The 12,453-nt window shown below is 40.3% G+C and overlaps 1 protein-coding gene across 1 annotated transcript in view; it reads left to right on the top strand.

The window, feature by feature from the left end:
* The window catches only part of POLR1A (RNA polymerase I subunit A), a 33,275-nt gene extending 22,637 nt beyond the window's left edge, over positions 1-10,638 (top strand). The window contains exons 26-34 of the mRNA XM_085223669.1: positions 433-568; positions 1,057-1,214; positions 1,913-2,027; positions 2,602-2,721; positions 3,020-3,304; positions 4,273-4,473; positions 5,231-5,348; positions 6,534-6,698; positions 9,420-10,638. Of these exons, the coding sequence (XP_085079795.1) occupies positions 433-568; positions 1,057-1,214; positions 1,913-2,027; positions 2,602-2,721; positions 3,020-3,304; positions 4,273-4,473; positions 5,231-5,348; positions 6,534-6,698; positions 9,420-9,520 (1,399 nt within the window). The 3' untranslated portion in view covers positions 9,521-10,638. The remainder of the gene's footprint in view (positions 1-432; positions 569-1,056; positions 1,215-1,912; positions 2,028-2,601; positions 2,722-3,019; positions 3,305-4,272; positions 4,474-5,230; positions 5,349-6,533; positions 6,699-9,419) is intronic.
* Positions 10,639-12,453: the final 1,815 nt, after the last annotated feature.

The following is a 12,453-nucleotide window of genomic DNA, read 5'->3' as shown; positions in this document are numbered from 1 at the left end:
AGATGCTAACCCTGGCTTTGTGAGTGAGACTGATGTCTTAGGTGGCAGATGGTTGTGTTACTTCAGTGAAGCAGAGGAGAGGGAGAAGGCAAGAGGAGCATACGTTATGCATTTGTAGGAAGCAGGCTTCATTAGTTCTTTTCTGGGAACAACTTATCTGTGGTTTCTTCCCGTAATTGGAATGATAATCTAATGGAATCAGTAGAGCTGCTGTTGTGCTGTGCCTTATGAGGAACCAAGGAAGTGCAGAGGAGTGCTGCAGTGGTAACCACAGCTCTTGATACGTATGGTTTTGGTGAGACTGGCAGTCGCTGCATGCTGGCTTATTAAATAAACGTGCTGCTGCCTGCTGTCTTATTAAATGAAAGAGATGTTGATTTGATTGCATGGTGCTTCTATTGCTTAATTTGAAAGACTATTCTTTGTTTAAAGGTTGCGGGAGATCTTGATGGTAGCCAGTGCAAATATTAAAACACCAATGATGAGTGTTCCTGTGCTCAATACCAAGAAAGCTCACAAGAAGGTGAAACAGCTCAAGAAACAGCTCACAAGAGTGTGCTTAGCTGAGGTGAGCCACCTATGCAGTGTATCCTTTGAGAATCTGCATATCAGAGACATATACTGAAGTCTGTTCAATTCTGAGGTCCATCTTTTCTTAAGAGTGCAGTCTTTTCTGTGCTCTCCTGCATTCTCTGTCTTCTGTCTTGCTTCTTCAAGTCAGAAAACAGCAATGATAGAGTTAAGATTCAACTTACACTGGTCGTTTTCAATGACCGAGGAAAAGAGGTCAATAAAATGAAGCTGTTGGCCCACTGAGCGTGGGCTCTTGTGAAAAAGTGGGTCAAGTGTTCTAGTATTGTCTAAATCAATCTTTGGTAGGAGTTGAGGCCAAAAAGAATGCAGTGAAGTAGAGTCATCTTCCCCAGGAGCTGCCACAAAGCCTGCAGGAAAGTTTTTCAATTAGTCTTGTGTAATTCTGGTCCCATATGGAAAGCATTGGAGTTGCAGGAAATAAGTAAGGTGCTTTCACCAAGATAGACCTGTTGCTACTTGTAGGTATTGCAGAAAGTTGAGTTGGAGGAATCCCTGCACTTAAAGAACAAGGAGAACAGCCATCGCCTCTACAAAATCAAATTCTGCTTCTTGCCCCATGAATATTATGGAGAGGAGAAGTGTGTGAAGCCCAGGGACATCTTACACTTCATGGAAACAAGGTTAGTTTGCTTTCACGTGCTTTCCTGTTTCTCTTCTCTTGATCTTCTGTGGGCTCTAAGGATCACTGCGTGTTTCTTATTACCACTGCTGTGGTTTTCAGTGCAGCAGGGTCCTGAAGGTGTGCTAGCAGAAGCATCTACATGGCCTGTCATGAGCAAACCTGGGTATCAGTGGCTTGGCCATAGTGCAGGATGCTATTGAGGTAGACCAGGGATGACCAATCTTTTTGCTTGCCTGGACCACATCAAGTGAAGAGGTGCATATAAAATACATAGTTAATGTGTATATATATGTATATGATGATATACATATATATATATGATATATATATCATTCTTGTGGTGCCCTGAATTTTATATCTAGATGAGCTTAAATCATAAACTTTTGCATACATGGTTACATACATAGAATGGCCTGGGTTGAAAAGGACCATGATGATCATCTAGTTCCAACCCCCATGCTATGTGCAGGATGGCCAACCATTATAGGAGATTTGATACCAAATTTTTATTCCCAAGGAAGTGGGGAAGGGCCAAGCAGAAAAATGATTTGCCTTACCCTAAAAATATTTTTGCATCCACGAAAGGATTATGTCCTATCACAAGTTGACTGGCATCTTAAGATATATTTGTTTTCTGACAACTTAAAAATCATAGTGTAGCTGAGGTTGGACATTTTGGGTTGCTTCTTCTTTCAGGTTCTTTAAAATTTTCTTGGAAGCCATTAAAAGGAAGCATACAAAGATGTCATCTTTTACTGAAGTCAGTACCCGCAAAGTGACTCGTAGAGATGTAGAAGATGTTGGAGACAAGGTACAGGAAAACATAACCTGAGCTCAGTACTTCACTACTTTATCTGTTTTTGGGAACCAGGATTTGAAGAAGCATAGCCTGTTTTGATAAGAGCCTAAATGTGTGAATACAAAAGCACTTGTTAATTATTTTCTTTATGCATAAACTATCTTTGTATTCTCTTAACAACTATTTCCTTGTTAATTTGATTGTAGATAAAATCCTCGTTTACTTAAGACTGAACTCTGAGAGTGCATATTTGTTTTAGACTCAGCAAGACTAAAGCTTACTGCTCTCCCAGAATGAGATCCTGTCACAGAACTGCCTGCCAATATCTTTGGGGAAATACAATTTGTTTGCGAAAGGGCTTTTGCATGCTTCTTCTGTCACTTCCTTCTCAATAAGGGCTGTCTTATAAACAGAGCAATAGCTTACATATTGTAGAATTTCTTCTTTAATAAGAAGGAATGTCCATCTTAAAGATGGACAGGAGATTGCTAAATTACAAATGCATAGCTAAAGGCTTCTGATAGATTTCATGCATTCCAGCAGAGTCAGTCTGATTCTGATTATCTCGTTTATTATGGTTTTCTAGGCACAAAATAATCAAGAAGCTCCAGAAGGTGAGGAAGAAGAAAAGATTGTTGATGCAGAACCTGATGAAGGGGATGGTGATGCTACAGAAGCAAAAATGAGGAGGAACCAGGAGGAAGAGGTAATGACTTCATAGATGCTCAGCACTGTGCTTTATTTCTGTTTCCTCTGCCTTGGTCTGCATAGACAGGAAAACTTTCATCAAAGCAAACTCCAAAGCTATGATTCTATGATAAGTAGAGACTGAGCTGCATCTGCTGCATTATTCTCTTTACAACAACTATACTTTCATTGTGCCATATGGTACAGGCAAGGTACTTGCAACACATCTGCCAAGAAGCCTTATGCATAAAACTGCTTCATGTGTTTTGTTTCCCTATGTGTTCTGCTCAGATAAGTGCCTCGTTATTTCTTTGTAGGTTGATTATGAGAGTGAAGAAGAGAATGGGGAAGAAAATACTGCTGAGAATCCTGAAGATGAAGAGGGTGAATCAGAAAAGGAAGAGAGGACCCAAGATGCTGATGAAGAAGAACAAAACGGAGCAGATGGTGACAATTCTCAACATCTTTCCTTTATGGCTCAGACTAAAAAAGAGAGAGCTCAATTACTTAAGTCAGCAGAGGTGCGAGTAAATGCAGTTCTGAACAGTCACCCATCTATACAGGACTACACATTTGACACTGAAAATGAACTTTGGTGTGAGGTAAGATGGTAGTACTTGAAAACATCTGTGTGGTTGCACAGTGATTGCTTGTAGCTCTTGTAACATGCATCTCTTAGAAAAGCTGAAGTCTGTGCTTCAGCACAAGTGTACTTGATGCCATTTTTAGCAACACTCTGACTTACAGAGCCCCTGATGAAACTTTAGTGACAACTGATAGGTTTACGTTTTAATCCTGGTGGGGAAAAAAATTGGCTGGATTGCTGAAAGAATGAAAATGTGTCTGCAAGGCAGGAAGAAAGTTTCATATGGAAAGCATATTTACTCATAGAGGACTCTAGAATAAATAAAGCTGGAGTTCTGTAATTTTGTGATTCAATAATAAGAGGGGACAGGAATTCGTGATCAAATGTAACAGTGGCAAGCTGGAAAAATCTAGCAGGAGCATGAATTTCATATATCCAGAAACATTTCCCTCTCCTTGTTTTTAAAAAAAACCTTTCAACACTTCTAGAAATAAAACTTCCTGTTTCATATCTAACCAGTTATTTTTATACTGTCTGCCTCCCTCAGTTCTATTCCTATATCCTTCCTCCCAAAAAGCCATCCGGCAACAGTCTGTCTTTGACCTCAGCTGTGACTCATCAACCATCCCAGTGCTGTGAAACTATAAGAAGATGCAACAAAGTCAAACAAGTTGCAGGCACTGAGAAACTTGCACAGACCTCCTGCATAGTGGAAGATGGAAGGGAAGAAGTCTAGCCATCTTGGGGGGGGGGGGGGGGGGGGAAGGGGGAAATTAGTATAAGCTGTGAGGGCTTGAGAGCAATGTGAATAAATGGCTGGGATGTGGTGTTCGTGTTGGCGTTGCTCAGCTGTAATTCAATTTGGACATTTTTGTTCCCAAACATGCAATTAGGATAATCCCACTTGGCTGCTTTTTGCCTGAAAAGGAAGCAGGCTGGTTGTTGAGCATAAACACTGTGTTGCTTTTCTTTTTTTCTTTTTAGGTTTCGTTGACGCTTCCATTGATGAAGGTGTACTTTGATATCTCCTCTTTGCTTCTTTCTCTCACACGAAACACAGTCTTACATGAAGTGAAGGGGATCACACGGTGCCTGTTGAATGAAAGTACCAATGAGAAAGGAGAGAAAGAACTCATTCTGCACACTGAAGGGATAAATCTTGCGGAGCTGTTCAGATATGCTGATGTATGTAATCTGTGCGTAATCCTGAACTTGAATGGCCCTTTGTGTTCTAGGGAGAGGTGGTGGATGATGGGTGCCATTTAAGCTTAGCAGGGTTGTTGTATAGTCTCCTCAGCTCTTAAGCTCTCTTCTTTCTGTTTTGTTTTTTTCCCCAGATGTGTTCAGAGCTCATCAGAGTCTTTCCTCAAGGGTTGATTATAAATCGTTTTTTTGTGCAGCAGCCCAGGATCTAATGACAGATAATTCCACACTCTGCTTGTAACTGTCTTTATAAATGTTACTTGAGGGAGTTCTTCCATCTAAATGAATTGCTGTAGTTGGAGATGAATAGATCTGTTATGCCATCTAGCCCGTAACTCTACAAATAGAGGATTGTTTTATGCTACATCTTTTCTACTGCTTTTGTTAAAAGTAGTTCTGGCTGGCTGAGACATTGCTTGCAAGACTTTACCATGTCCTGCTGCTGGGAATGGTTGGTTCGTTTGTTTTCTAAATTTGGGTCTTTTTTTTTTTTTCATCTCTTTTGAATTTTGATTCTGATATTAGTGTATAAAGATTAAACAAATCTCCAGAGTCACCTTTGTCTGTATTTGGCTGTGAGGTACTGCCTTGCTGTTGTGCAGCTGTTGGTGGGTGTTCACTTAATGAAAGGTGAAAGGGGGGAAAAAAGTTATTTTAGCTTATTGAGCTTAGCTGAAGTTATTTGGAAAAAATAAAGCTACCATTGTCCTAATTTATATCTGTGCTTTTTTGCTTTCAGATTTTGGACCTGAACAGACTTTACTCCAATGATATTCATGCCATGGCTAGGAATTATGGTATTGAGTCTGCCCTGAGGGTCCTTATAAAGGAAATAAAAGATGTATTTGCTGTCTATGGTAGGATTTCTCTCTATCATTGAAGATGGTCTTTATTATCATTAAGATGGTAAAAACAGCCACTTTGCCCACAGTTATGTCTTAGCATAATTAAAAATCATGTTTTAAATCACGTTGTCATCATTTTGGTCACTGTAGTGTATTCTGGGAAGAATTTGTTGGTTAACTTCTGTTTAGTCATAGTAGAAAATTCACTAGACAAGGTTATATTTATCCATGTGTCAGAGTTTTCTTTTATACTATATGAATTTTGCAAGTTGGGAAGTCCACAGGAATTAATTATTAACATCTGAGGAACATTAACTATGTGAGACGTGTAGAGTGGCCCTGAGAATTGGATTTAATCTTGCCTCACTTTAGCTTTTTAATGATAAGAGTTCAGGCTCCATTTATAGTTCAGTTTGTATCTTCCCTAAAATAGCTGTGCTGCCTTGACTGAAGGTTCTCCCCTTTGCACTGCTGAGAGAATCTAGATAGCTAGCTTAGGGAAGATGCTTGATGGGCTCTGGGCAAACCTGTTCTAGTGAATGGTTTCGGGGTTGGCAACCTTGCCTGTGGCAGGAGGGTTGGAACTAACTGATCTTTGAGACCCCTTCCAAACCTACCCATTCTGTAATTCCATTCTATGACTGTTTGTAGTGGGAATTTTAGCAACCGGTTTTGTAAAAACAGATTTACCAGCTGGCAATCCAGAAAGCCTTCCAGTTGTTAAGTTCTCCTAGGTAGATATTAGCAGAGCAGTTAATGATTTCCCATCAAGTAGTTGCTGTTTTATTTGAGCCTAAGTAAGGTTTTCTGTGGATGCCTAACATCATACGCAGAAAATATCAGAACCTTTCTGCCTCCATTGCCTGGCTAATACAGGCCACGGGGTGAGGGCACAGAGCTCTATCCCATCACTAGTAGATGGGTGCATGTAGACAAAGATGATAGAGATCTCACTGTTGTTTTACAGCACTCTTGATGTTCTAGTTTCCTGGTTTATATTACAGTGAGGAATGCCCATCCTGGATGCATCAGGGGAGCAGCTATGCCAGCTGCATACAAAGAAGTGCAACAGCCAGAAGAACGTGAATAAAGATGTATTCTCCACGTTGAGTAGATTCTGGGGTTTAATTTAGATCAGATTTCTTTCTTTAGTAAGAAAACTTTGAGTGCTCTGATTGCTCTTTCCTGTGTTCTTAGGCATTGTGGTAGACCCTCGGCACCTCTCGCTTGTGGCAGACTACATGTGTTTTGAAGGAGTCTATAAACCCATGAATCGTTTTGGAATCCAGTCCAGCTCCTCCCCTCTGCAACAAATGACATTTGAAACCAGTTACAAATTCCTGAAGGAAGCAACAATGATGGGTAAATGGTTTAGTTTGAACTGTCTTGCTGCAGGTTTTCACGTGTGCTTTGTTTGCATTGGAGCTTTCCTCTATTTTGAGTAATGCACAATTGCATTAGAAAAGAATGCCAGATTTTAAATTAATTTATAAAATTAATAATTAAAATTAAAATAATTAATAAATTTTAATTAAGTCCACACGTTCCAGACATTTTTAATAAAATTCTGCCAGCTTAAATGAAGTCAACTCCCACATGTAGTTTGTGGGGTCTGTGATTCCTGTCTTTAAGAATTATATAGGCTTTTTAATAACAAACCTTAAGATCATTAAGATTTATTCTAACAAGGCCTTATAACAGACCTTTAAATCTGCCTTTTTCTGTCTTTACTTACATCATTAACATTGTCATCTCTGCTTGGTTTTCATGTCTCTATTGTAACTCCTATGTTTTCTCCTTGCCATTCAGAACTTTATTGTAAGAACAGTCTTCTTGGTTGTTACTTTGATTCTGTTTTTCTTCTTTTCTGCTTTTAGAACTATTTTCTTTGGTTCTTTGATGTTCTTTTTCCTCTAACACAGACAAAGGGTTGGATTAATTTGCTTAACGATGGGTTTCTGCTGCCATTTGAGATGACTGTGTACCCTTCAGTGGCCTCTGTGCTGCTCTGGAAGTTGTGCAGAGCTTTTAGCCTCATCTACCTAACCATATCTCTGCATGGATCATTGAGGGCATTTGAAGTGGCAGCTGCCCTCTGTATGTAGGAGTCCCATCCAAAAAACGTGACGCTTTAAGTCTGTCACTGGGCAGTTTGGTATCATGATTTGGATGCTAATTAACATCTCCCTTTTGAAAATACTCTTAGTTGTTATCACTTGCTAGTTGGAGGATCCTCCTTGAATGTTCCTGTGCCACCTGCATTACCTAATGCAAAAGGGAAAAGCTGTCATTTGGCCTCTTTATCTAGTGTCTTTAACAGCATGGCACTAGTGTCAGAGAGAGAGACTTCTGCCACTGAACTTCTGTCTCTTAGTGCTGTTTTGAACCCTGTCTGGGAAAATGATGAGGATTTCACTGAATAGTATAGTTACAACTGACTTGTTATTTATCTGAACATCAGAAAAAATGTAAATTCAGGGTAAAAATGAATAGAATAGGATGCTTCTTGTACCCAGAGGAAGCAACTGTGCGTTATATCACATGTTGGCTTATAAATAAGGTAAAGCTTTTGCCACAGAATCACAGAATGGCCTGGGTTGGAAGGAACCTCAAGGATCATGAATCTCCAACCCCCTGCCACAGGCAGGGCCACCAACCTCCCCATTTAATACCAGACCATGCTGCCCAGGGCTCAATCCAAGCTGGCCTTGAACACCTCTGGAAATAAAGACCCGAAGTGCATGCTAACAGAAGGGCATGGTAAATATCTAGGAAAGCCAAGCTGACTACAGGTGCAGGGATTTATTTATTTCAGCAAGATGGAAACCAAAATCCTAATGTGGATTGCAGCGGTCTGGATCTAATTTGTTTTAATGCAAGTGACAACTCGACTGTACGTTGAAACAGACACTGTGCCCATGTATGGCCTGAATCAATGAGAAAGGATAGAAAGAAGCACAGGGAACAGTTAGCATAGCAGGAAATGCTGTCAGAGTGCAGGTGTGACCCAGTGGGCTGTTGGTCAGGAAGATTTGGTGTGGGGAGAGCACATCTGCATCAGAAGTGGGATCCTTTTGGCTGTTTGCTCAAAGAATAACTCTTTGTTAACATCACGTGAGTAAACAGGATGGTTCTGACTTTGACCTAACAAAGAACCTTTTTTTTTTTTTCCTCTCTCTCTTTCTTCAGTTGACACAGATTTAGGAGCAGCTATTTACTTGTACAGCTGTAGCTGAGATCAGAGCAGCACGTGCCATAAATTGTTGTGATGCAGCACCTTCCCCATCCTCTGTTTAATAGAAAGTTCAGTTCATTTTGCTCAGTGGAATAAGTAAACACCAACTTATCAAAGCTTTAACAGTTTTACTTCCAATCTTACAGCATGCTTTAATTATATATATATCCAGCTTACTGATATTTAGGATGAATGAAAACCAGTCTGGTTGCTTATAAAAACAGTGAAAGCAAAACACTACCAGCCAAACTTGTCACGTGGAGAGATTCCAAATTTCTATGACAGTATCTCGCTACAGTGAGCAACCACAAAATCAAAGGAATTTAAGGAATGTTGCTCTCCAGTCAAAAGTTCTCTTCGGATCTTGCCAGAAGGATTTAAAATCCACATCAAAGGGATTCGCTCTAACAAAGAAAAAAGACTCCACAGGAGAAAAACAGGAATGAAAGCAAAATCTTTTTGGTTTTGCCTCACTGGTGCATTTTTTTTAGCAATTAATTTAATCAGCAAAATGTGTTGAGTGGAAGGTCAAGATCTGTGTGCTCTTGGAATTCAGAACGTGTTCTTTTCATACTGAGTGGGGGAGAATTGAGAAACATGTGGCCCTGTTCTCTACTTGCACGCGAAGATTCAAAAGAGCAAATAGTTGTTATAGGAAAAGTGGGAAGAGTTTTAAGTTCCACTCTAGGAATATAAGGTCAGTCTCAACAGTAGGTGGCAATGCCTTTCTGAAGCTGAGGGTCTGAGCCAGATGAAGTTGTTGTATGTAAAACAGAATGCTTTATTTCAGCTCTGACCTTGGAGAAGCCTTTGGGAACACACTAACTTGACTTCTAATTCTGTTGTAGGTGCCTATGATGAACTGAGATCTCCTTCTGCATGCCTGGTGCTTGGAAAAGTTGTTAAAGGAGGGACTGGTTTGTTTGACCTCAAGCAACCCCTTACATAGTGTTTTGCCTGTAATGTAAGGATTCTGATATGTTCATCATAAGAAGTATTTGTATGTGTATGCTCTACAGCCTACAGTATCTGTAATGAGCACACATGTGCTGTGTCTCTGGTCATCTTTCCTGTGCCAGCAGATGTATTAATCTGGATACCTGATGAGCCTAATTTCTTTATTGAGATTCTTTCGCTCCTATAGGTGCAAACAAATGTTTCCAAAGAACCATTTACTCGCTGTTCTATTTTTTTTTTATTATTTTTTACATAGAAAGAAATAAAATGGAGGAGACTATCTGGGTCTCACAAAGGCAGAAATCAAAGTAGAATCTGTTTATGGGGCCTGAATTTTGCAGGGCACAATGCTGGGTGGGTAATGGCAGTTGCCACGTTGGTTGTGGCACTGTTAGTACAATCCTTCATCAGCCAAAGATGTGAATACAGAAAATTCTCTAGGCATCTTCTACTGTCTACACGTGGAATGACACAGTGAGAAACCTGGTATTCGATGAAGGTTTTTTGTTCATAAGTGGCAGTATGAGCTGCTGTGCAAAACAGTCCCAGAAGAGTTATTAACATAGAGATTTTTAAATTATTTCTGCTTTATATTTTGTATCAAAAAAAGTGCTTAATAAAGGATGGGGCAGAAAAGTGTTAGGAACACCCTATTATGTGGCTGTGTTACTGAGGGAATTCTGTCATGCAAGCAACAGCCATCATACTGCTGGCTGTTAAACAGAATCTCTTCGTGAATCAGACTTTTTTAATACATTTTTAATCAGAATGAGATGCATGTAAGTTGTTACCACTCTCTGATGTTTGTTCATTACTGTATAGGCACATTTTCTGCCTGATTTCAACCCTTTGCCCTGTGTTGCCCTTAAACCAGCTGAGGAGCTCCTGCTTGCATCAGAGCTGTGCTAAAGGGATTAGATCAGACACTGGGAAACGCTGATTTACACTTGGGAAAGAGTCTTTGTGGATTATCTCCATGCATCAGACCCTTAAAACTGTGTCAAATGCACTGCAAATTTTGTTGAAGCTTAACAAATGCATTATACCAGCAGCTCTCCAGTTTCACTCTGTGGATTCTTTTTTAATAAAGGATTTCCTTTCCAATCTTAACACCTGCTGTGTGTTTCTCATAACCATGTCCTTCTGTTAAGAGCCAGGATATAATTAGTTGGACGGAGCTTTGTAAATGGTTAGATGGGAAAGAGCAAATTAATGAGTCTTAATTTCAGATTACAGTCTGTACTGTTACAGAGTGCTTGCAAAGAAGGATCTGTAAGTGTTGCTTGTTGTCCTTCAGTGAAGAGCACGTTGTGTGCTCTTGGTCCCTGCAGAATCAGCTTTGCAGGAAGCAGTGGTGAGTTCAGCAGGCTGGGAGGCATGCTAGCAAACTGTCTGATGCTGGTGGGTCTTTAAACAGAGCCTTTGGAAAATCCTGCTCTGGCTGTGGCCAGATGAACCAAACTTCCCTTTCCATTTTGAGCTGTCTTTAAAATTCAGACAGCAAGCCAGCATCGGAAAAACGATTCTCATTTGGGCTGTAGTAAGTCAGGCTGTAGGTAAGCTACCAGAATTACAGTCCAGATTCTAAGTCACGTCTGCTTAGAAAAACAAAGGAGGTGGTTGTTCCTGTCCATGAACAAAAGGGAGAGGGAATGAGTATGGCAGGGCCACAGCTGCCTGTGGAAGTGGAGAAACGTACATGTGTTGGCATATGAATGGGGTTAGTTTACACTGCAATTCTTCATGCTCTATAGCACGAAGGCAGCTGAGGTAGCAATTGATGTTAATCCTTTCTGCACTTTCTTCAAAGATGAGTTCCAATTTGCTTAAAATTCACATGCATGGAGAAGAGGAGAGGTAGAAGAAAAGTCCTGCAGGACTTTCTGTGTGACGGGCAGCTCTTGTGCAGCTGGACTTTGAATAGACTGACTTTGTCTTGCTCTGTGCAACAGTTACATACAGCTCTTTTTGAGGATGTGATCTTCCTGCCCTCCAACTCAGCCATGGTAACGTATGGGGACAGTTTTATGGGCCCCAAAGTGTTAGCAGTAAGTGTGATTATCACAGAGTAGAGGAAACCATGACTGAAAGCCAGGAGAATGGCTAGAAAGCTGTGCTGGAGCTTTTGCAGTGAGAATTGAGCTTTGTAAATATTTAAATAACAAAAATTCATAACAACCTTCCCCCTCCCTAAATGTCTCACTGTTCTGAATCAAAATTTGATGTAATTATTATTTTTTTAAGTTACTTCTCTCTTGGTTCTCTCTGGTGGCAGATCGAGCTCAATTAATAAGTAGTGAAGAAACACGTCAGCTACGAGAAGAGTTCTCAGTGCCATCAGTGGCTGTTTTCCACAGGATCAGCTGAATGCACACTGTTTTACACATCCTTCTTCCAGTGTCTTTGACGACGTGATTTTGACAGTCATCAAAAATAATGCAAAACTTGTACTGAACAGTCAAACCTTGTGGTAATTCCTATAGTTTTTCCATATATGCTGCACTTCAATCTGTAGAAATCATGCAGCTCTGCCATTAGCTGATCTCTTCTTTTTCCCTCAGAACCATCCATTCTTTTAATTATGTGCTGCACAGTACGGTGCCAGGATACCCTAACGCTGTGAAAAAGCAAGGAGAGAAGAAAAAGTAGCTTTCAAAATTGCTCTTTCAGCATGTGTTCTCTCCATAAATAATGCTGTATGATGTGTCTGAAATGCTGAAGGTTTGAGGCTTGACAGAAGGTTCCCTCCAGGATTGGGTTGGTTAGTATATGCAGATAGGACAGCTGGGGGAAGAGGCTGCAATAAATGTAAAATACTTAAAGCTGTAGTAGAAGGAACTTCCAGTAACCGAGCCAGAAAGGAAGGTAGCAGTGCTCAGAACTCTTGGACATCTGGTCATGCTTGCTTTGGTGATGTATCCTTAC

The sequence above is a fragment of the Meleagris gallopavo genome, chromosome 4 (genome assembly GCF_905368555.1).
Source record: "Meleagris gallopavo chromosome 4, MGAL_WU_HG_1.1, whole genome shotgun sequence".
Classification (NCBI taxonomy): domain Eukaryota; kingdom Metazoa; phylum Chordata; class Aves; order Galliformes; family Phasianidae; genus Meleagris; species Meleagris gallopavo.
Note: the sequence above shows the minus strand (reverse complement) of the source record. Positions and strands in the feature narration are given on the sequence as shown.